The sequence below is a fragment of the Myotis daubentonii genome, chromosome 11 (genome assembly GCF_963259705.1).
Source record: "Myotis daubentonii chromosome 11, mMyoDau2.1, whole genome shotgun sequence".
Classification (NCBI taxonomy): domain Eukaryota; kingdom Metazoa; phylum Chordata; class Mammalia; order Chiroptera; family Vespertilionidae; genus Myotis; species Myotis daubentonii.
The window spans coordinates 75,395,778-75,421,218 of NC_081850.1; the positions used below are offsets into that span (position 1 = coordinate 75,395,778).

General features: G+C 48.0%; 1 protein-coding gene across 1 annotated transcript in view; it reads left to right on the forward strand.

Moving 5' to 3' along the window:
* Nucleotides 1–19,521: 19,521 nt before the first annotated feature.
* The window catches only part of MVB12B (multivesicular body subunit 12B), a 141,722-nt gene continuing 135,802 nt past the window's right edge, over nt 19,522–25,441 (forward strand). The window contains exon 1 of the mRNA XM_059658051.1: nt 19,522–19,737. Within this exon, the coding sequence (XP_059514034.1) occupies nt 19,678–19,737 (60 nt within the window). The 5' untranslated portion in view covers nt 19,522–19,677. The remainder of the gene's footprint in view (nt 19,738–25,441) is intronic.

Here is a 25,441-nt window from a genome sequence, read left to right on the forward strand (position 1 = left end):
GAGAAAGGCTCAGTAAAGAAGCCACTTCGACAGGAGGGAATCAGGGGGGGCTTCCAGGAAGAGGTGCCATCAGACCTCCTGCTATATATATAGTAAAATGCTTTCATTCAGAAGTACCAGCCGTGAAGCTTAAAATGTGAGTCAGAGGGCTAGTCCCTTAGTCTCACTGAATCTCAGCTTCCCCATCTTTAAAATGGGGCTAATGCCAGTGCCTATGTCACATGGTTGTTGTGAAGGTTAAATGTAATTAGGACAGCTCACATAATAAGAGTTCCTTAAGCTGTGTTACTACTGTAGCTAGAACTTGGTTATCCCCGGGGAAGGACACAGCATGTGTGCCGGTATTTATAAGGGACAAAAATCATTTCTCCCGGTGCTCTGTGGCCTCCAAGTCGTGTTTTGTATCTCGTAACCTTAGCCTCCGCCACTTGACCTGGGAAAGTGTCTGACCCAATAAAAGCTGGCTAGTAACCTATGACCTGTGGCTGGGCCAATTAGATTACCTTTCGTGGGTGTCTGATTGGAGACCTGGGAAGAATTGGCAGGAGAGCTGAAACTGAGAGTTCCATGTTGGAGATATCATTGCACAACAACAGGGACATTAATTAAGAACAAGGAATCTCTAGGCAGAAACTCTTAAGAGCGAGTTCGTGCTTTGCCACACTCTTTCCTGCTGAAAAGATGACCACGACCAGCAATGTCCCAGAGGCGGCTCCAGAAGCTTCGGTCCTGGAAGAAAGGAAAAACATTGCCAAGCCATGGCCACGGTGCCCTCGACAAGGTAGCATGAGTGACAAATAGACTTTGGCAATTATAAGACCCTGGAATTTTGGAGTTGTTTGTTACTGCAACATTGCCTGGCTTGTCCTAACTAATAAGATGCTATGCAAATAGGTTAGCACAGAGTCTGGCTCAAAATAAATTCCATCATTTTTTCCCCTGTCTCTCTTTTTATTATTGTTGATTTCAGAGAGGAAGGGTATGGGAGAGAGATAGAAACATCAATGATGAGAGAGGATCATTAATCGGCTGCCTTCTGCACTCCCCCTACTGAGGATCGAGCCCACAACCCCGGCATGTGCCCTTGACCAGAATTGAACCCAGGACCCTTCAGTCCAGGGGCCAACGCTCTATCCTCGGAGCCAAACCGGCTAGGGCTTTTCCTGTTTCTTAAAAGCCAAAGGGTCATACTCAAAGGCAGAAAGTGTGCCTTTGGTTTGGTAAAGAATTCAATGTAACTGGAGTGAAGGTTACATGAAGGGGAAGAGTTGACAATGAAGTTGAAAAAGGGAGGCCAGATCATAAAGAACTTGGACTAGACGCCATATGTCTGGCTTACTCAGCATAGAGGGCATAACGTCGTCACCTTTGAACATCCAGTGCCTCTCAGACCTCCATCTCCCCATCCAAGAGTGCCTTTCTTCTCTTTTCACAGCACCTGCTCCCTAAGTCTCCCCTCCTCACCCCACGGTAAGCTGGAGATCCTCAGCAGGAGTCTGTTGAAGCCACGGCTGTCTCAGGGCGAGGAACAGAAAGTCCGATCTGTCCACCAGAGGGAGGGCCATGTTCCAGCTGCTGCTTTCCCTGCCTCTCCGTATCACAGCCGAAACCGGCCAAAAGCAAGCAGTGCACAAGAAGCCGTTGATAGATCTCACTCTACTAAAATGTAAAACTCCTAAATGACAGCAGACACCATAAACAAGCTAAACACAAGCGATAGCCTGGGAGAAAATATTTGCAATTTATATAACAGAGAAGGGATTAGCATCCAAAATATATAAAGAATTCTAACAAATCAATAAGACGAAGACAAATGGCCCAATAGAACACTCAGCAAATACTAAAATCAGTCGATTTATGGAAAAGGAAATTCAAATGGCCAATAAACTTGAAGAATGTTCGGTTTCACTAGTAATCAAGGAAATAAAACATTAAATTACCATGAACTCTACGTCACTCATCAGATTGGCGCGCACACAGAAATTAAAGTTTGATGTTAAATGTTAGTGAGGGACCCTTGGATTCTGCTGGTGACGACGCAAATTGGCCCAACCACTTTGAAGGACAACAAATCCACTTGCTAGCATCTCCCCTAGAGAAAACGTGTGTGCGTGCGTACGAGGAGGCTTGTTTGTGTAAGTACGCCTACTGCAATATTGTTCAGAGGAGTAAAAGGATGGCGCAAACCTGAATGCCCATCAGCTGAGGGTTAGCTACATAAACCATAGCGTGGCCGTGCTATGGAGTACCATGCAACTTAAAATTTAAAAGAATAAGATAAATCCATGCCGTAACATGAAGAAATATCGTTGCGTGAATAAAACGAGTGGCAGAAAGAACATAAAAACAGGACAACTTTTTACGAATAGACACAGAGAAACAGCAACACGCATTATACTTTTTAAAAATTTATAGGCACAAATGTATCAAACTATTAGAAAGGATGATTCGAAGGGGAATCAGAGTAGCAACCTGTGAGACTTGGAAAGGACCTGGTAGCGGGGAGGGGGTGGGAGAAGTGGTAGGTAAGTGGGATAGTGGGAAGGAGTCAAAGAGGACTTAGCTTTATTGTTGTTATTTCTGTGTTGTTGTTTTTTCCAAAGGAGAGAAAGGAGAAGGTATTTAGGGACTGCTTGTGCCATAAAAAGTGAATTATTTATGAAGAGAAAAAGAGGCTGTCTGGCTTATGACTCCCCTCCCCACTCCCAGACCAGGGGGAACCAGCAGCCCACACACATCCCCACCGCCGGTGGGCAATCATTCTTCAGGTGCAAGGCGGGCAGAGCCTGTGCTTTAGGATAAGCTAACAGCTCTACCTGTGAGGATGGACTTCTAGCCACTGCGCGCTCTCTGCCACCAGGCCCAGAGCTGGACCACCTGGCAGGGCGGGGAGGCCTAGGAAGAGGCCAGGGAGGGCCGTAGTCTTCCTGAGGAAGCAGCCAGGTCCCGGGAGGAGATGCTGTGAGCCCAGGCTGTCGTGGGTGCAGGGACATGGCCAGGGCCTGCAGGGCCGATTCACGGGCAGGCGACTCTGTGGTCACACTTATACTCAGGAGAGCCATGAGCTTGGCTTGGGGCTTTGCTGTTGCCATTTTGAAACTCTGAATACTTCGTTTAAGTTGAGGTATAATTGGCATACAACGTTATGTTAGTATCAGGTGTGCAGCATGAGTCGATATTTGTGTCAATAATTCTATCTTTGAACTTGCGTTGTGTAGGTTAAGTCCAGTGGGTTGATGAAGCGTGCACGTGAGCAGAGGAGACGTGCGCAGTGTGCCAGCCCCTGCTCCTTGCCTCCCCTGTGGTGTATTGTGTTTGCAATGCCCCAGGAGCACGGAATTCCAGGGGATCCCCAATGCCTGGGAATCCAGTCAGACTCAAAGCAATTAGAAGGTAAGTGTGTCATTTTAACAGCTCAGTGGGGGTGCCACAGCCCCAAGAGGTCACACTTTTCCTTCAAATAAGAATTTGCTTGGACCCTAGCAGGTTTCACTCAGTGTATTGGCCTGCAGACTGAAGGTTCCCAGGTTCAATTTCGGTCAAGGGCACATGCTGGGTTTTAGGCTCAATCCCCAGTAGGGGGCATGTAGGAGGAGCCGGTCAATGATTCTCTTTCATCATCGATGTTTCTATCTCTCTCCCTCTCCCTTCCTCTCTAAAATCGATAAAATATATATATATATTTAAAAAATGGTTTTAAAAAAAGAATTTGCTTGGATAGAAGGCAAAAGTGTCCTCAGAAACATGAGCTACCAGCAACCTTATCATGTCCTTTCTTATTCATGCTACTTCCTGGGGTTAGCCAAGCACCCAAGCTGAAAGCCATGACGCAGGAGGGAAGGAAAAGCCAAAAGCCGGAGCAGCCAGAGTCCTTGCCCTCCAGCCCTTCCTTGCTCATCAGTCAGCTATGGGTGGACGGAGGAGGAGAAAGTGCATATGTCAGGGAGTGAAACAGAAGCAGCTGAGCTCTGTCTATGCAGCATTCCTACTGTTCTGGTAGGAATGAAATACGTGTCTGGCAGGTACAAAGTATGCGTGCTTTTTGGTGATTCCACCTGCGAGCTAAATGCTCTTATATTTGCATTTAAAAACTGGCATTGCAAAATATAAAGTAAAATTTATATTTACATTGCTTCTTTACTTAGAGTGGCATTAAATAGCAAATAAGAATATTATGATAAGTAGAGAGGGAGGCCACTGAATAAAGGAAAAAACGTTCTATTTTAATATTTTTTATTGCATTTCCCCCCCCCCTGAGTTTTGAACAAGGGGGCCTATGTTTTCATTTTGCACTGGGCCCCACAAATGCTGTTGCCAGCCCCAGCGTGCAGGGTTTTGCCTCGCACCTCAAGACCCAAGGAAATTCTGTGCCCGTGGAGAAGCATTTTGGCTCACTTCCTCCTGGACCAAGCGTTTGACCTCTTCTGCAGGTCGGCCCGGTCTCTGATCTGCTGGCAGATCGCTCCGTGGTTCAGAGCTAGGCTTGGGCCAGGCCGCCCTGATTCCAGTCTCAGCTCTGCTTTGGTTGGCTGTGTGATCTCAGGCGGGTCACTTGACCTCTCTCTCCCCGGTTTCACCAGCTCTTGAACGGGGATTTTGATGACAGTACTGACCTTGAAGGAGAAGGTTGAGAAGGGTAGATGGATTAGTGCCTGCCAAGTGTTTGGAGCAGCCCTGGGAACCTACAGCTGTGTGAGCCCTTCCCATTGTAGCACCTTCCACGATGCCACTGTCCAGTCAGGACGTCCCTGGGTGCCTTCTCCTCTTGCTGGGAGACTGGACAGAACTCAGTCTCTGGGAGGAGGAAGGTGCTGTGGGGAGTGGGGTTTGCCAGCAGGCCCCAGGCTTCGGGTCTGTGCATGCGGGGGGCTCAGTGCAAGGCTGGGAAGGAGGCGGTGGGTGGTGTCCCCAGGTCTGTCTGAGCCGGCAGGGATGCCAGGCCAAGTACCACAGGTGGGGGCTTAAAAACCGAACTGTATTGTCCTCCCCGTTCTGGAGGCTGGCAGTCTGAGCTCAAGGTGTCGGCAGAGTTGAGTTCTGCCGAGGCCTCTCCCCTCAGCATGGAGATGACCGTCTCCTGCCTGTGTCCTCACAGGGTCATCCCTGTGTGGGTCTGGGTCCTAAAAGGACACCCATCGTATTGGATTAGGGCTCAACCGTATGACCTTAATTTCCCCTTCAAAGGAAACTTGTCTCCAAATACAGTCAGAGTCTGAGGTGCTGGGGGTTAGGCCTTCCCCATGTGGATTTCAGGCGGACACAGGCCAGCCCAATATCTGTGAGCACATGCTGTTCTGTGGGTCCCTGTGAGCACATGATTGCACATCTGTGTTTCTGTGTCCGTGTCTGTTCTTCAGTGTCCGGCCTTTGTCCTTGTGAGGGATGCCTGGTCCTGGGAATCAGCGGGCCTGTGTTCATGAGACCCCAGGGGTGTTCTGTCGGCCTGATCGTGCCATGCGTCTAAGTGGGTCTGTAATCCAGGACGTCGCAGTCTGGGAAGGGGGCAGGGGGCTGTAGGAACGGGATCTGCTCACCTCTGGGTCTCCGTGCACGTGGGCCCTCTGTTGGGTGTGTGTGTGTAGATCTGAAATCTGACCAGACATGTGGCTGGAAGGCAGGATCTGAAAGGAGAGGGGACGGATCATGTTAACTTGAGACTTGAAAGAAGACAGTGTGTTTACAACAGCAGAAGGACAGCGGGTTAAACATATGTTGGCGATGACGGCGAGAGGACGGCAGCTGAGGCGGGACTGGCTCCGGTGTGAATTCTGTGGCATGTTGGTGTCTTCAAAACTGTCACAAAACCAGATACAGGAGCAAAACAATGGGACTGAGCGGAATCCGCGGAGGGGGCAGGGAGAGGGGGAAGCCGCAGGGGCTGGGAGGTGGCGGCATCCTGAAGGCCGCTGTGTCTCGGCCCCGTCGGAGCGCACAGAGCGCACAGCCCAGCCTCCAACTTCGTCTCACTCTCCACCCACTTCCCAGCGGAAACAAACCCACACCCTGAGCCCTGGAACAGTGGGGTGGGGGTGCCCCTCGCACACACAGCTCCGGCTCAGGCTGGCTCGGTGCTTCATGTGCATTTTCTTTATTTCTCCCTACAAGCCTGCAAGAAGGGAATCATTATCTCCACTGAGTTGAGAACATGGAGACGCAGAGAGACACAGGGCCTTGGTGAAGGCTATCGCAGCTGGGATTGGAACGGAGGCCTGCTGACTTGCTCTTGGGATTCTTGGGATGGTGTTTGGTTAAAAAATAATGAATGAATGAATGAATGAATGAACAAACGAATGAATGATACAGTATTCCTGTGCTTTGAGGTAGAGTCTCTGCTCAGGCCCTAGTTGATACCCTGAAGAGCAGTAGGTAACCCTTACCTCCTCCTCCACACCTATCAGTCCTGCAAGAAAGCGGTTGGTCACTTGGACCTATTTTTTTTGGAAAGTCAGTGGCAGTCGACAGACGGTGGACACTGGTGGCTTCTAATCCAGGGAGCAGACTTTTGCTTGGAAAACAAACAGGGATGGGATGGTCAGGACAGAGATTCCTTTGTCCCCTGCCAGTCCTCCGACATGCAGACCCGAGGTGCCCGCATTGGATTGGCTCAGCTGCGGACCTGGGTTCGAATATCGGCTCTGCCCCACACTGGCCGATTTTCCTTACACTCCTTGCCTTACGTTTCATTCCTCCTTTGATTTCATTGAACAGGTGGAAACGCACGGCTCTTTCTGGTTGTTCTTTTCTCTCGGGTCTTGGGGTACAAACAGCCTCTTGGATGTCCCCACGGGGTCTTTGTCTTGGTGGCTTGTTTCCTTGAGTGCTTTGTCACTGCTGTCCCCAAACTCACACTAAGGAGCACTTGTTCCCCTGGGAGTCCCTCGTGCCCGGGTTGGATCCACAGAGCAGTGGGAAGCTCGCCTCCACTGGGCATCCCAAGTCTGTCTGTGGTCCCAGGCAAGGTTGCTTATTAATTCTCCAGGGTCGATCTCCGTGGCTCCAGGCTTTACAAAGCTGGAGCAGGTGCAGCCCTGGACTCCTGTTTTCTTTTCCACTCTCGGCCCAGGCGAATGGCAAGTCTTTTGGCCTCTTTTGCAGACCAGTGGGCAGAATCCACCCCCCCCCCATAAAATTTGATGGGTAGATTTCTGCCTTTATTGGTAAGAATGGTACTTTCTAATTACCATGACGATGTCTTCTTGAACCTGCCAGAATCCAGAAATGTCCTTGTACGGGCCCCTTTTCCCCTTTCTGAATCCCCCGTTTGTGTTGTCCTAAGGAGTGCTGTGTAGCCTTATTTGCAGCCTGATTCTTCCACACAGATTTTTTTTGAGGGTGAAAGTCCCTTGTAACCATGGCTTTGGCTCACAATCTACACGTTTTGATAAGGAGTGTGTTCCCACTCGAGCATCCTAATGACCCTTCATTGATTTACAAGTGCTTTGCTTACCTTCCGAGGTTTCCTTTTTCTTCTTTATCTTTTGTCAGAGCTAACAGACTTTTAGAGTGGATAGTAATGAGAAAGGACAACCCCGGGTGTCTAGAGATGGTTTGTTTAAGGTGAATGCTTAAATAAACGACAGTGCTGACGGTCAGCACACAGCGGGAATCACGTGGCCAGGTCGGTCCCCTGCCCCAGGCCTGACTTAGTCATGTCACTTGGATGTTCCAGCTCCGCTGAAGGTCATGGGGCCTCTGGCTGCTCATGGGGGATCGGTGGCAGGAGAAGCCTGGGCTGAGTTGTCCTGGTGCCGCTGTCTCTTAGCAAGCACTTCCCTGGGGCCCTGGCTTTGTGCACAAAGCTCAGTTCCAGCCCATTGCGTTCACAGGACCAGCTGCTCCCCAGCCCAGGCAGCTCCTCAACCTCGGGTCCTGCTCATCTCACCAACATCAAGTTGCCTCCTTATCTGGTACCGGGGGCATCTTCTTTCTTGGCTTTGAATTCGGCTATGCATTTACATTCTGGGGTTATATTTTATCTAGTATTTTAATGTGTTTAGAATAGGATATGGGATTTCCCATATTAGCATAATGTACCACATTAACTAGAAATTTCTCTCTCTCTCTCTCTCTCTCTCTCTCTCTCTCTCTATATATATATATATATATATATATATATATATATATATATACACACACATACATACATATATATATATGTATATATATATATATATATATATATATATATATATATATATATATATAATTGATTTCAGAAAGAAGGGAAAGAGAGAGAAACATTAATGATGAGAGAGAATTATTAATCAGCTGCCTCCTGCACAGCCTCTCATGGGGATTGAGCCTGCAATCTGGGCATGTGCTCTGACTGGAAATCTAACTGTGACCTCCTGGTTCATAGGTGGATGCTCAACCACTGAGCCACACCAGCGGGGCTAATTAGAAGTTTCTGGGATGATTAGCTATTATATACCTTTGAGCAAGATACTTAAACTTCTCTGAATCTGTTTCTTCATCTATAAAATATGTAGGCCCTATGATAGGAATATCTACAGAATAGGTTGTTATAAGGACTATGTGAGACAGGTACACAAAGAATTGGGCATCTATGGTGCCTGGGACAGAGTAGGTGTCCAATAAATGATAGGTGTTATCATTTCTGATCCTATTTTGCACATAAAGTTTTGCAGCTCAGAGAGATTAAGTAACTTGCCTAAAGTCACACAGCTGATTGGTGGAATAAGACCCCTGTGTTTGAGTCTTCCCAGTCCAGGGGCCAGACATGTGAGTGAGTAGGTCTTTAGAATAACCCGGGCCCCAGGCACCATCTGAATGTACGCTCATGAGACATCCCAAGTGATAACTATCTAGCAGAACTGAGTCAACCCCCAGCTTCATGAAGAAAGTAAACAATGGCTCTTATTATAAGTCACTGTGGGAAGCAGTAGAGAACAGGAACACTGTCCCATTGCTTACTAAGCACAGTTCACTCTTTGGGCAGACAGCAGAGACAGCGCTGTGTCATTTGTTCATTCATCTACTTACACAACAACCGTAGATCTTTTGAGGCTCAACTGTGCCCCCAGGCTCTTCACCAGGCACTGGGGACTCAGTAGTAAACAAGACAGGCAAGATGGGAAACAAACAAACAATTAAATTAAAAAAAAAAAGGAAATGCCTGGTAGTGATAAACACCGGGATGAAAATAAAACATGATGAGACGGAGTGACAAATGGAGACTTTTCAGCCGGGGTGATGAAGGAAGGTTTCTCTGAGGCAGCTGAGATGAATGTCAAGACGGAGTAAGATCTGGCAGCAGAAGTTGCAGGTAGAAAGAATCCCCAGTGGAATGCCCACGGTGTGAATGATCTCGGTGCGTTTGGGCCTCCTTCAGTGGCTGCTGTGCCTAGAACATAGTGAATGCGGGGACAAGGGACAGAAGAGGAATGCCGAGAGGTGGGCAGGGGCACAACCGGTAGGGCTTTGTAGGCCAAGGCAAGTATTTTGGATCTTTTTCTGAACGCACTGGGGAGGCACTGGTGGGTGTTTTAGCAAGGGTGATTGTCAGTCAGAATAGGATAGGCTACGCTGCAGTAACAAATAAGCACTCAAATCTCAGTGGCTTTCCACAAGAGAAGTTTATTTCACTCTTATGTCACAGCTTACTGTGTGTCTGGAGGATTTCCTCTAAACAACTAAGGAACTCAGCCTGCCTCCATCGTGTAGCTCCATCATCTTGTAGCTTCAAGTTCACCCGGATGTTATCTCCCTGGGGAAAGGAGAGAATGGGGAAGGCACACCAGATACTTATCCACCTGGAAGTAATACCCATCACTGTGCTCCTATCCCATTGGTCAGAACTAGTCACATGGTCAACTAACCACAGAGGCAGCTGGGAAGTGGAAATGGGCACACAGATACCTTGGTGAGCCCCAGCCGTCTCTACCATAGACAGTAAAAGAATCTGATTTATATTTCAAATTGGCACTCTGGTTACTGTGTGAAAAATGTGACTCATGGCAGCAGTGGGAATCCCAGCTGTGACTCGGCTCTGAAATTGTAACCCAACTCCTTCCCTTTGGAATTTGCCACTCATGGCTTTATGTGTTTGTTTATTTATTTATTTAATGTGTTTTTATTGATTTCAGAAACAGGAAGGGAGAGAGAGAGAGGAATAGAAACATCAATGATGAGAGAGAATCATTAATTGGCTGCCTCCTGCACGCTCCCTATTAGGGATGGTGTCCGCAACCTGGGCATGTGCTCTGACCAGGAATTGAATCGTGACCTCCTGGTTCATGGGTTGATGCTCAACCACTGAGCCACATTGGCCAGGCTCACTTGTGGCTTCAAATGTTATGCAAATTTTACCTCTTAGACCAAAAAAACACAGAAAGTTGTATCCTGGAGGGACGCTCGGGCCAAAACTGGGGTCCAGAGTTCAGAACCAAAGTTTAATCAGGGAGGCCCTGATTCCCAGATTTTGGGATCTTGGATTGGTAAATTACAAAATAATTTAGAAGCTAACAAAGAGCAATTTTTGTCTCAGAAGTCTATACTGTCATCGTCCTTTCACAAAATAAAGGACATCTTAATATTTATAAGCCAGAAGGAAATAATAGCACAATAAAGAACATTTCTTTCATAGAAAAGACAGTTGGCAGCTTTTCACCCACACAGACACATACCCACACATGCACCAAGCACATGCATGACACATTAGTGGGTATACATGGATACTATACATTAATCGGCTTCCTGGAATTGCCCATAGAAGCTTTTATCATCATTAAGTAAGTATGCCTGTGCCATGACCCACTGTGGACCTGTTCAGAGTTGCATGAGGCAAACAACCACTTTTCATTCAAAGAACGCCTTCGAGCCGAAACCGGTTTGGCTCAGTGGATAGAGCGTCGGCCTGCGGACTGAAAGGTCCCAGGTTCGATTCCGGTCAGGGGCATGTACCTGGGTTGCGGGCACATCCCCAGTAGGAGATGTGCAGGAGGCAGCTGATCGATGTTCCTCTCTCATCAATGTTTCTAACTCTCTATCTCTCTCCCTTCCTCTCTATAAAAAATCAATAAAATATATTTCAAAGAACGCCTTCGAAAGTTTCAAGTTGGGAGTCACATTTAAAATCACTGCTCGTCTTCTTTTACTGTGACATGTTAATGCTCACATCATGTGGCCATGCCTGTAGCTCTCAATCGGCAGTCTCACAGGCCTCTTATTGTAATAACTGCCTACCTGTTTGGGGTGTCTTTCCCCTCCGGCCCCTAAAAATAAATGTTGGGCTCACCATGTGGCTTACATTTTGAGCCAGAGCATTCCAGACATTCCCCACACATTCACTCTGTCCAGCCATCTTCCTGTGAATTGGCAGCGTGCCGATGGAAATGCAATTCTGCTTCTATAATGCTACCTTGTCCTTAGTTTTCTCATCTTCCGATTTGGGCTTCCTGTCTCACTGACAAGGCCTGGCCTGTGAACTGGTACTTGGAGGCTACACGACTGGGTGGACAGCAGCAGCCAAGGTCCAGAGCCAAACACATAGGCTTAGGAACCAGGCTGCCGAGAGTCAAGGGCGGCCAAATGGGCAAAGGCTGGGAGTCTGGGGGAATGCTGGAGGAGCAGGCAATGCATTGGGGATTGGGGACAGGCTCTGGAGGGACCTGGAGAGAGAGCTGGGGGCACGTACAGAACCCTGGTCAGGACCTGAGCAGCTGGCCAGATTCCACCCACTTCTCCAGCCTCACTTCACCTGGCCCCTCCAGTCAGGCTCACCTCCCTGTCATCTCCATGCAAGATCCCCTCCTATTTTTGGGCCCTTTGTGCTTGTCGTTTCCACCCTCCTTCCTGTGCCGAGCCCCACCGTTTCCTGCCTGGCCCACTTGTATGCCTCCTCCCAGTGGAGCATGCTCTGCCTTCTCCCACAGATCATAATGAACTGGGCCCTCGGTAGAGGCACCTCCTTGACCATCCTGAGCCTTGAGGCTGACGTATTGGATGTGATGCATAAGAGAAAAAGGGGAGGCAAAGATGGCGCCCAGGTGTTTGGCTGAGCAACTGGAAAGAACGTGTTTCCAGTAGATGAGAAGGAGAAGACTGGGGGAGGAGCGGGTGTGGAAGCGATGCTCAGGAGCTGAATTCCAGATGTGTTATATTGGAGATGCCCACTAGCAATCCAAGGGCATGTCAGGTAGGCGATTGGATATACACGTTTGGAGTTCAGGGAAAACCAGGCCAGGGACATAAATTTGGGAGTCACCAGTACACCTGCCATTGAGAACGGACACTGTTCATTCAAGAGAAAAGGAAACAGCTTTTCTTCAATGCCTTCATTTAAAAAAATATTTTTAATTGCAGTTGACATATAATATTGTATTTGTTTCAGGTGTACAACCCACTCATTAGACATTCTAGAACATACTAAGTGATCATCCCTATAAATCTCATGCCCACCTGATACCGTTCATAGTTATTACAATATTATTGCCTATATTCCCTGTGCTGCATTTTACATCCCTCTGACCATTCTATTACTATCAATTTGTATTTCTTAATCCCTTCACCTTTCTCACCCGGCCCCCCAAGGCCCTCTCAACAGGAAACTGTCAGACTGATCTCTGAATCGATGAGTCTGTTTCCGTTCTGCTTGTTTTTATTTTTTTTTAGATTCCACATAGTCGTGAAATCATAGGGCATTTGTCTTCCTCTGCCTCACTGCACTCAGCACAATACCTTCTAGGTCCAGCCATGGTGTTGCAGATGGCAAGATTTCATTCTTTTTCACGGCCGAGTCATATTCCATTGACTATATGCACCATTTCTTCTTTATCCACTCACCTTTGATGGACACTTAGGTTGCTTCCATATCTTGGCTATTGTAAGCAATACTGCGGTGAATATATGGACATGTGTCTTCAATGCCTTCTTTGTGCCATCTCTCCGGTCAAGCTCCTCTTGATTAAGGAGGCTCTGGAAAGAATTACATTGTGGGTCTGTCATTATGTGGTGCCTCCTTGTGTAAGTTTAGGGTATGCAACATGATGATTTGATATTACACTATTGTGAAATGATTACCACAATAAGGTTAGTTAACACATCCATCACCTTACAGTTACATTTTTTTAAATTCCTTTGCGGTCATCCTACACGTGGTTATGGTTTCTTAGTTTCAACAGCACCGTTTGTGGTTATTCTGTGCTTATTTTTCACATCCTTCCAAGTCAACCTCTTGTGAAAAGGAGCCAGCCACATGTATACACCTGCCCCACAACACGTTCATCCCACCTGCTTGCCTCCTGCTCCCGCAAGCATCCGTGTTCAATCGGAGGGCGCAGATCAGATCAGAAACTCCTCAGACCACAAACAGGTTCTGTGAAGCTGGCAGGGCTGACAGCTGATGAAATTTTACTCTCGCTCTCCCAAGGCAGAGTCAGTCCGTTCTGGGTCCCACAGATCAATACCAGACACAACCCTCGGAGGAAGGCTGGAGGGGGCCCTGAAGGAGGACAAAAGTGAGTGGTGGAGAGCTCGGGTTCAGGAAGCTGCCCGAGTTGGTCCTTGACCTTCGTGGGCGAGACCTAGTAAGCAGCGAGGACCTGCTCTCCAAACTGTGGCCACACCTACCTGCTTCTCTTTCAGGACAAGGAGCTTGTGGCATTGAATACCTCCTGGGATCTCATCGCGTCCGAAATACGTTTACATTTTTTTCCTGATTGTAAAAGTCATATATCTTCATTATTTTAAAATTTTTAAATCTTAACCTTCCTCCCTGATAAGGAAACAGTGATTTTTTTTGTATCTTCTTTTTTTCAGCTTTATTAATATATATTTGACATACAGCATTGTGTAAGTTTAGGGTATGCAACATGATGATTTGATATTACACTGTTGTGAAATGATTACCACAATAAGGTTAGTTAACACATCCATCACCTTGCAGTTACATTTTTTAAAATTCTTTTGCGGTAAGAACTTTTAAGATCTACTCTCTTAGCAACTTTCAAATATACAATATAGAACTGTTAACTCTAGTCACCATGCTGTGCATTACACCCCCAGAACCTATTCATCTTATAATAGGAAGCTTATACCCTCTGATTGCCCTCACCCACCTCCCCATGCCCCTCACCCTGACTCCTGGCAACCGCCAATCTACTCTCTGTTTCTGTGAGTTTGGTTTTTGTAGATTCCACATGTAAGCGAGCTCACGCAGCATCTGTCTGTCTTTGTCTGACTTATTTCAGCTTAGCATCATGTCTGCAAGGCTCACCCATGCTGTCACAGGTAGCAGGATGGCCTTTCTTCTTATGGCTGAACAATGTTCTGTTGCATCTCTATCCCACATTTTCTTTGTTCATTCATCCGTCAACAGACACCCGGTTGTTCCCATGTCTGGGCTATTGTAAATAATGCCTCAGTGAACAGGGGAGGGCAAATATGCCCTCCGATATACACCCAGAAGAGGAACTGCTGGATCACAGGGAGTTCTGTTTTCAATTGTGTGAGGAACCTCCACATTATTGTCCAAGGGAACGGGATTTCTTTTTTTAATATATTTTATTGATTTTTTACAGAGAGGAAGGGAGAGAGATAGAGAGTTAGAAACATCGATGAGAGAGAAACTTCGATCAGCTGCCTCCTGCACATCTCCCAATGGGGATATGCCCGCAACCCAGGTACATGCCCTTGACCGGAATCGAACCTGGGACCCTTCAGTCCGCAGGCCGACGCTCTATCCACTGAGCCAAACCGTTTTTGGCGGGAATGGGATTTTTATTGGCCTGACAATATAACCAGCCTCAGGAGATGACCACCATCGATAAAGCCGAATTCCTAGCCTCCCTTGCAGCTAGGAGTGGCCATGTTACCCATTTCTGGCCCGTGTGATCTTAGGGGGTCTGCTGGGGAGTTTCTGGGAGAGATTTTGCTTCCCACCCAATCTCCTGCCATGGGAGAGGAGGCCATGACTCTGAAGCTGGAGGAGCCATCTGTGCCCACGAGGCAACAAACGCAAACATGAAAGACAACCATCCTGAGGGTGTCAGCCAAGGATGGAAGGCATGCTCTTAATGTCTTCATTCTCCTACAACAAGAAGACTGAGGTAGATGACGGCTGGCCTGTCAGGTCAAGGCCGACTGTTCAAGCCACTGTTGTTGGGTGTTCTGTTACTTGCATCCAAATTTCTAAGCTATGTAGATATAGATATGCTGAAAGAGAAAATAAAGTCTCTATCTTCCCCACAGATATAGCTGCCATTAAACTGTTAATGTTGGTATACATTTTCCCAAGTATTTTACACATATATTAGTACATATACATAACCACAATTAAGTATAAAATTAATGGGCTGGTAGAATAAATACATTCTGTTCTATAGCCTGCCCCTTTTACTTAACAAAATACCATGGTATATTTCTATGTCATTTTTTTAATGACTCAGTCTTCTAGTGCTAGACCTTTAGGATATATTCAATATTTCCCCATTATCAGCAACGCTGAAATAATTATCCCTGAACATACATTTGTGTGCACTTGCCTGATTGTTTAGTTTGGATCATTATTGGACATGGGCAAAGGGTAGGCACATATTAAGTGTTGACACATCTATCTATTAAGCAGACTTTTACTGAGGGGCTAGTCTGGGTGGCCCATTTATGCTTAATGGACAGATACCTTGGCGGAGCTTTTAGTCTGGTGGGGAGACTGACAGTGGACCAGGTGAACAAATAGGAGGTGGTTACAAATTGTGATGAGTGATAAGCAGGGAATGAACTGATGCGGTATGAAAACATCAGGGACCTACTTAGACAGATGACCAGGGAAGGCTTCCAAAGGAGGTGACATTGATGCTGAGAGTTAAGGATGAGAGGGCCCAGATGCTCCAGGTGAAATCCCCAGGGAGGACAGAGCTTTGATATTTAAGGCTCTCAAAGCAAACCCGTGGACCTAGAGCAGCTGAGACGAAGGCGGAGGGTCAGGCAAGGTCCAGACACCATGAGCTCTTGTAGGTCACGCTGGAGCATTTGAATGTTATGAAAAGCCATGGAGGGCTTTAGGCAAGTGAGTGACTTGTTGCGTTTTATTATTTTTTTAAAATGATCATTCTGGTTGCTATTTTCCATTGTTTGGCTGGAGGCAAAACCAGGAGACCAGTAAAGAAATTATTGAAGTGGTCTAGGCAAGAGAATATAGCTTGGAGTTGGGTATTGAGAGTACAGATATAGATCAGTGAATAAAAACAAAGCATTTATAAACAGGGAATTTAATATATGATAAAAGTGTGTATTTCCACACACGATACTGCTGTACCATATCAAAATGTAAATTTTACATTATATTTTGTATTCATTATTATTATTATTGTAGTGTTATCATAATAATAATATAATTAGTCAATTTCAAAAATAATTCCTGGATTTCCCCCCATATTAATTTATCAAGATAAGTTTGAAAATAATTGTCATGTTCCATTGTACCCAAGCCCCCCAAATCATGTTGGTTCTTTGATTTGGATTAAATTTATGAATTGAGTGGGGAAGATATGACATCTTTGCAATATTGAGACTTCCTGCACAGAGATTTGTTACACTTTTCCATTTATTAAGGACTTCTTGTATGTCCTTATGTAAGCTTTTATAGTTTCTTTCTGTGCCTTACTATTTCTTGCTAAGTTTATGCCTAGGTATTTTATAGTATTCATTGCTAATGCAAATATATATATACATCTATATATATATATATATATATATATATATTATATATATGTTGCTATACTTTTTGAGTAGAAATTACTGGTATTTAGTGTTTTATTTAGGGATTCCTATAAGTAATACTTTGCTCTCTCCTTTTAGTTTGGAAGAAACTGAGGCATAGTTATAGGAAAGAGACATAGGAAATGAAAATACTTCTTTTATTACTAATAAAGCTGACTGGAAACTATAGCATTTGAACTGTAGCTAAGTGGGGCTTTCTGTATTTCCCCCTGAACTGGATAGATTTACTTCTATAGTAGCAGGCACTACTGGACAACACTATCTCTCTACCCCAGGAACTTACTACACAGTGGAGAGTACATGAAAATATTTGCTTCATGCCATCAGACAGTGCCAAAAAGAGACCTCAGAAGCATCTATTCTTGTCTGATTCCTTCTCCCAAACTCACGAATCAGACAATCATTCATCCTCCCGAGGGTGGAGAAAGGTAAAGTTCTTCAGTATGGAGAAGAAGGCTTTTCCCTTAGCATTTAGGAAAGCCATTGATTTTGATGCTTACCTGATAACTGGCCACTTTACCAAAACCTCTAAAATTTTTAGTTGATTCTCTTCAATTTTTATGTATGCACTTACATCATGGAGAAATAATGACAATTTTGTCTCTTCCTTTCCAATATTTGTATTTCCTATTTAGTTTTCTTATTTTGTTGCATTGGCTACAGTTTTTAGCAGTTACAGCAGGCATCTTTTTTTTGTTGTTTTTTACTTAAATGAGAATACCTTTAGTGTTTCACCATTAGAATGTTTATTGATGGCTGTTGATGAATAAACTTTGTCATGCTAAGATGTTTAAATTTCCTCCCTAGTTTACTAAGAGGTTTTTAAAAATTTATAAGTAGTTGAAGTTTATTCAATATTTTTAAAGCATCTATCCTGTTGATAAGATCCTGTGATCTGTTTTCTTTAACAATGCGATGAATTTACAGATTTCCTAATATTAAATTATCCTTGTACTTTTGGAATAAATCTTGTTTGTTCTTGGTGGGTTCTTATTTGTTTTTCAGCAAGCTGGATTTGTAAGACTACTGAATAAAATTGCTAAAATTTTACTCAGTGGTTTTACAACTACTATATACTGAAGTGGGCTGGTCTATAGCAGTGATTTACATATTGGAGATTGATCAATAAACTTCTGGTCCTGGCTCAGATGAGTTTAAGAAATGCCAGGTTTAACAGGTTTCTTCACTCCTGTGTCTCACATAGACCTTCATATACTAATACTTATTGTGATTCTCCAAAAAGTAGACTATAAATGGTATGCACCGTTTCGTCAAATTATTTGACTGCCAAAAATATATATTAACCTCTCAGGGAGCTAGTGTTCTATACAGACCTGCCCTTCTCTTTCCTGGTGTTATCTCTGTTGGATTTGGGTATCGGGTTGTGCTGAACTTGAGAAATGACATTGAAAACTTTTTTTTTCTTCCCTGTGTAACCGTTTAAATAACGGTAGGGCTGGGTGGGCCAGGTGCCCCTGCAAGAGGCCACCGTGTGTTTGTGTGTGTGTGTGTGTTTGTGTGTGTTTGTGTGCACGTGGGGGCATGGGTGCGTGAACGGTTATCCAAGGCTCCAGGATAATAGCATAGGGACTGTCTGTCCGTGAATGGTTTGCTGGAATTTGCCTGTGAAACCATCTGAACCAGTGCCATTGGAGCGACACAGACACCTGCATGGCTTCCCACGGGACCTCTTCTTCCACAGCCAATTCTGCCTGGCACCCTTTTCTTTAGGATCAGACACCTGTTTTGGAAAAGCCTAGAATGTGTGAAAATGGGACTTGATGCATTAGCAAATTGATGCAGGTCACTCCTGCATGGTCTCAGCTTCAAATATTCCAGCCTGTGACCAGAGGCCTTCCAAGTCGCACCCGGCCCCTGCGTGGGGTGCCTTGCTGGGGCTGCGCAGGCGTAGTTGGCTTGTACCTTTCCCCTTGTGCTGGGGGGTAGGCACCTCTGCTTAAACCCCTCCTACTAGATCAGGGCGGGGAACCTTTCTTCTGCCAAGGGCCAAAAAAAATTATCACCTTAAAAATTAGCCTGCTGTATTTGGTCAAACGTTTAACTAACTCACCCCTAACGCCTTGGCAGGGCCAGACCAAATGATTCCGTGGGCCTTATAGGAACCTGTTCTAGATGCTTCCCTGAGGCTGGCTCCGGGCCTGCGTGGGTAAATCATTGGCCCAGCGTATGGGCATGTGGACAATTGCTGGGAGATGGGGGTCTGTTTGGAGGCCTGGGGTGAACCGTGGGCTCTGGGGTCTGACGAAGCTTGCGCAGGGTCAGGTGGGGCTGTAGGGTGCCCGGGACTGGAGTGAGCGGAGCCAAGAACTGGCCTGGGTTTCTAAAGCCTAGAGGGCTGGGTGGGCCAGGTGCCCCTGTGTGCGTGCGTGTTGTGCGTGTGTGTGTGTGTGTGTGTGTGTGTGTGTGTGTGTGTGTGTATGTGGGGGCGCGGGGGAGTGGGGTGCGGGTGTGTGCGGTGTGTGCACGGTTCTCCAAGGCTCCAGGAGGCCGGGGGGTTCCGGGGGAGGAGGCAGCGCGCTGGGCTGCTCCAGGGCACCGCCAGGCCGAGGGGAGCCCCGCGGTGCGGGTCCGCGGCGAGGCCGGCGTGGGGGAGGGGCCGCCGGGTCCCGGGCTCCTGGGGGTCGGGGCTGCACGGGGCCGCCGGCAGGCGGGGGGCGGCCGGGCGGCGGGGAGGCGGCGCGGCGGCGCGGGCTCCGGACGCGAGTCCCCGGCTTCCCACTCCCCGCTCCCGCCCGAGCCAGCCTGGGGCGCCGCCGGGAGGCCCGCAGCCCGGCCCGCGCGGGGAGCGCCGCCGCCGTGGTCGCCGCCGCCAGGCCGCGCCCCGCCCCCGCCGCTGCCGGGGAGGCTCGCGCTCGAGCTGCGGCGCCGGCCCCGCCGCCTGGGCCCCGGCCCGGCCCCTCCCGCGCCGCCCGGGCGATGAGAAGCTGCTTCTGCGTGAGACGGAGCCGGGACCCGCCGCCGCCCCAGCGGGGAACAGTTAAGTGAGGCCGCGCGGCCGGGCGGCGGGGGCTGGGCGAGCCGGCCCGGCGGCCCCGGCGGGCGGGCGGGCGCGGGCCCCGGGCCGAGGGGCGGGCGGGCGGGCGGAGCGAGCGCACGGAGGCCTGCGGGCTCGGTGCCCGGCCCGCGCGGGGACAGGCCCTGCGGCCGCTGCCCGGCCCTGCGCCGCGGCTTCCCGTGCGCTCGGCCTTGCAGCGCGCAGGCGGCGGGAGCTCGGCACCGAGGGCGCAGCGCCCAGGGCCGGGCAGGGCGCCTCCCCGGAGCCCGGCCGGCGGGTGGGAGGGAGGGGAGGCGGCTCACCTGTGCCCGGGCCCGGGCCCCGCCTGCGGACCGCGGTCTGACCGGCCCGGCCTAGGGTCCAGCTCCCTGGAGTCACGTGGGTGCAGCCCTGCTTGCACCTGAGCCTCGGGCGGCGTCTGGGGTGTGGCCTCCTCTGTGACCCGGGCACCCGGGAGCCAGGGCACCTGTCTGCAAGATGAGCGCCGGGCCTGGGCGCCGGAGACCCGGGGTGCTCACCCTGATGAGCACCCCATGGGCGCTCCAGCTCAAGTGAGGCTCGAGGGCAAGGGGATGGGACCAGAGCTATGGCCTAGCGCCAGGGGGTGGGGGGGGGACACAGGTCCCCCAGACAGGCAGACCCCTGAGCACCTTTGTCCTCTTTGTTTCCAACACATCACTTTCCCCAAATCAAAGCCGTGACCCTGTGCCCCCTGCCCCTCGGCAGCCTCTTCAGCCGGGCGGGCGTGGGGCAGAAGGCAAATGGCCGTTGCCCCTTCTCCGCTCCCGCCCCCATCAAGAAGCAGCGCCCACTCGGATTTTTCTGCCACAAAAGCAGACGGCAGGCCGGTGCCTCCTCAGCGGCCTTTGTCTCTGGTGGTTCCTTCTCAGTAGAATCTCATTGTGCATTTCCCGACAGCTGGCTGGGTCTCATCTCGTTTTCACGGGGCTCGGACATCTTATCAGCTGCACCAGAGAAGCCTGAGAAAAGTCAGGAGATAAGCCCCGTGGAAGCCCAGACTCGCTGGAAACCTCCGGGCGCCCGGGAGGGGAGCGCCCGGAGATGCGTGACACCTCTCCTGCCCTCCAGAAATCGTGCCGGGCGCCCTGGGACGCGGTGCCACACATAGAATATTTCAGTGGGGCCTCCGAGAGACAGGGCCTCTGCTGGGACCTGGGCCCCTGGACCCAGGTGACGCCGCTGACATGGCAATTACGGGTTCACTTGAGCCTAGAAGCGTCTTCGCTCGTCCACATGTTTCCTTCCTTCCTTCCAGCTTCTTGGCCACACTCCTGATGGATGCTGAAGGCATGTGCCCTGCCCTGCCTGCATCCAGCTGGTGCGCTCTCCCCACTCCAGCTGCAATAGTGCGCCGTGCATGTTAGGTGCAAGGTGCTAGTTCGAAATAGGCCCCGTTGGAAACCTTGGCTTTCCTACTCGCTGCGTGTTCTTGGGCAAATGCGTGAACTTTTCTGAGCCGCAGTTGCCTCGCCTGTAGAGTGAGGCTGGCGATGCTCGTTCTCCTCACAGGATTAGGGTGAGAATTAAATGAGATGTGACAAGAGACGCGCTTAGCTTCATGCCTGCCGCAGGTCAATAAAAGTTAGTGGATATTACCAAGGGTTTGTTAACTGATTAATCAGAAGAGTAGCTTCATTTTTCTTTTTTCTGAATGCCTTTCTAGTTATTATTTAGCTCTTCTCAGGGCAACCTGGAAGGGATGGTAGAGTAGAAAGAACACTGGGCTTGAATTTAGGGGCTTGGATTTGGATTTCCCCGTACCTCCTGGAACTCAGGTGACCCTAGGCCAGTGGTTGGCAAACTCATTAGTCAACAGAGCCAAATGTCAACAGAACAACAATTGAAATTTCTTTTGAGAGCCAAATTTTTTAAACTTAAACTATATAGGTAGGTATATTGTTATTAACTTAATTAGGGTACTCCTAAGGCTTAGGAAGAGCCACACTCAAGGGGCCAAAGAGCCGCATGTGGCTCGCGAGCCGCAGTTTGCCACTCATGGCTCTAGGCAAGTCACGGAACCTCTCTGAGTCCCTACTTCCTTATTTGATAAAGTGACTTAAGAATAAATCCTACCCCGCCAGGCTGAATGAGCTAATGTACGTGAGTGCATGCGACGTTGTGGAGGATGTGGGTCCTCGATAAATTTAAGTGGGATTCGGGGACAGACCCCGGTTTTGTGGGTCTGCCATTGAAACAATATGCGTGTGGGGGGAGTGGCTGTAAGAAAAAGAAATACAAGACTATCTCCCTTTAGTACATTTGACAAACACTGCATGATCATACGTATTGCGGGATCCCCTCTCAGGGCCTTGGAAGGGGTGGGGTTGGGGATGCACGTTGATCTGGGTTTCACAGCAGATCAGCTTCTAGGGCAGTGATGGCGAACCTATGACATGTGTGTCAGAGGTGACACGCGAACTCATTTTTTTGGTTGATTTTTCTTTGTTCAATGGCATTTAAATATATAAAATAAATATCAAAAATATAAATCTTTGTTTTACTATGGTTGCAAATATCAAAACATTTCTGTATGTGACACGGCACCAGAGTTAAGTTAGGGTTTTTCAAAATGCTGACACGCCGAGCTCAGAAGGTTCGCCATCACTGTTCTAGGGCCTCCGAATCCAGACGTCCAGGCCCCTCCGCCCTCGCAGGTTGAAGAACTGCATGCTTCATGCCGAAAGAGCGTATCCTTGCCACACTGGAAAGTAATGATGGTGTTGGAGTGAACGTGGGAAATGTCAGAGGTGCTATTATGATGACGAAGATCACAAATGACTACATGGCTGGACGTGGTGGGCTGGGAACACTGTGTTTAGCGGGCTGCGGTTGAGCACAGAGTCTCCTTTGCTTGTGAGGCTGTGGGAGGGAGGCCTGGGTTCCTTGAGGAGCTGCCTCTCCCCCAGGCGGTTCTTGCTCATGGTTCTTGCTCACTCGGAGGCTCTCCCTGGCGGACGTTTCACTGGCCCAGGGGCTCTCCTGGGTCTGTGCTTGCCGGGCTGCCCGCGGGGGTTGTGGTTTCTCTGGATCGTCTGTGCTGTTTGCAGGGGGTTGCCCACAGCAGATCTATCTCTCCCCAGCTGCTTGGGAAGTAGAGGCACTCGCTGCAGGGTGTGCTTGCCACCAGCTCCTTGTTGGGGTCGTCGTGTGGCCATGTGGTTGGTTACGGGATACACTTGTGGGGAGATGCAGAGCTTGTCCAGGCTGTAAAGGGAGAGGCCCGCGCACCTGGATCCCAGGGGTGACATACTGGAGCTTTGTGGGCCACACTTGCCTGAGGACTGGAGGGCCAACTTGCTGAGCCTGTGGCTAGAGCCAACAACACCAGGTCATCACACACACACACACACACACACACACACACACACACACACTTACTTTAAAAAAACAACCAGGATACTGATCAATAAAGCAAAGTGTTCAAAGAATATCCCTTGACCTTCAGGAGAGATATATAAATGAATACATAATGAGCTAAACATCATAGGATGTTTAGGAAAATGCAGACTCCAGGATGTCAAATCGAGACCCGGAATCGGAATACCTGGGATGGGGCCCCCAAATCTGCCTGTTTGAAACAAAGTCCGGGTTGTACTGAGGCCTATTGACATTGGAAACCACAATTCACGATGTGTGTTTTTGTTTGAATTCTCACCTGAGGATATCTTTGTTTATATTTTTTAAGAGAGAGGGCAAGGGAGAGAAAGAAAAACATCGATGTGAGAGACACACATTGATTGGTTACCTCCTGCACACACCCCGACCTGGGATTGAACCCGCAACCGAGGTATATGCCCTGACCAAGAATCAAACCCGTAACCTTTCCATATCTGGGAAGATGCTCCAACCAACTGAGCACACCAGCCAGGGCTATAGATGCTTTCTTTAAAAAGTTGTAAAATATACATAACGTAAAATTTGCCATCCTAATCATTTTTTAAAAATCTTTTTTTCACCATTTATTTATTTATTTATTTGTTTATTTTTAAGTGATTTCAGCAAGGAAGGGAGAGATAGAAACATCAATGGTGAGAATCATTGATCCACACTGGGTTTGAGCCCGTAACTCAGACATGTGCCCCTGGCTGGAATCGAACTCAGGACCCTTTAATCCACAGGCCAACGCTCTATCCACTGAGCCAAACCAGCTAGGGCCATCCTAATCACTTTTAACTGTACAGATCAGTGGCATTAAGTACATTCATGTTGTGCAGCTAATCTCTGAAACTTTTTCAGCTTGAGAAACTGAAACTCTATACTCTTGAAATTTCTCCTCCTCCAGCCCCAGGCAACTACCATTCTACTTTCTATTTCTATGAATTTGACTACTGAATGCATCATATAAGTATTTAAACTTTTGTGACTGGTTTATTTCACTTAACCTAACGTCTTAAGGGTCATTCATATCGTAGCATGTGTCACAATTTCCTCTTTTAACACCGAATAAATACTGCATTGTATGGATATACCACATTTTGCTTATCCATTCCTTTGTCCTGGACACTTGGGTTGCTGTCACCTTTTTGCTCTTGTGAATAGTGTCACTAGGAACATGGATGTACAAATATCTCTTCGAGACCACGTTTTCAGTTATTTGGGTATATCCCCAGTGTAATTGCCAGATCACATAGAAATTCTATTAAAATTTTTTGAGGAATCACCATACTGCTTTCCCCAACAGCTGCATTTTCATTTCCACCACATCCTCGCCAACACCGATTTGTTGGTTTTTGATACTAGCCATCCTGTTGACATGAGGAGATATCTCATTGTGCCCTTGGTTTACATTTCCCTACTGATTAGTGATGTTGGACATCCTTTCATGTGCGTGTTGGCCATTGTATGTCACCTTTGAAGAAATGTTTAGTCCAGTCCTTTGCCTGGTTTTTCATTTAATCATTTCAGGGTTTTTGTTGTTGTTATTGTTGTTGTTGAGTTATAGGAGTTCTTTGTAGATTTAGATTTTAATCCCTTATCAGATATATTGTTTGCAAATGTTTCTCCAATCTGTAAATTGTCTTTTTCACTGTGGATTGTGTGTATCTTTTTATACAAGTTCTGCAAGTTCTTTATATATATTATAACGCTGCAGAGAAAATAGTATTATTTCATATCCCAGTTTTATAGGGATGGAAACTTAGGCCCAGTTTAGTTAACTTGCCTGGGGCCACACAGCTGTAAGTACGTGTCAGGGCTGGCATTCAAACTTGGGTCCCTCTGACTCCGAAGCTTGCAGCCTTTTCATTCCTCTCCTTTACCTCCCATTCTCCCACGGAGCTAATAGCATAAGGAGGCCCCCTGGGGGTCTGCAGGAAGTGGCATGGATTTGAGAAGCATTCAGTTACAAGAGAGGATGGACGGAAGACTTGGCAATTTTTCCCTTTGGGCCATTGGGTACTCCTTCCTGTAGGCCTGTGTCATTGCTTAGACCTGAGAAAGAGCAGAGACGTGCAGACTGTTTTGTTTGTTGGTTGGTTTAAACATTTCATAGGCTTGTTTCAGAGCCCATCTGCTAGTCAGAGTTCCCCCAACCGTCCGCGTTTGCTCACACTGCTGCTGATGCCACGCCTTCTGCCTGTGGTCCCTTCTCTTCTCCACATGCGCGCTCCCTCTTCCAGGGAGGCCGCTGGAGTGGCAGCTCTTCCGTCGCGTCTCCATGGCTCA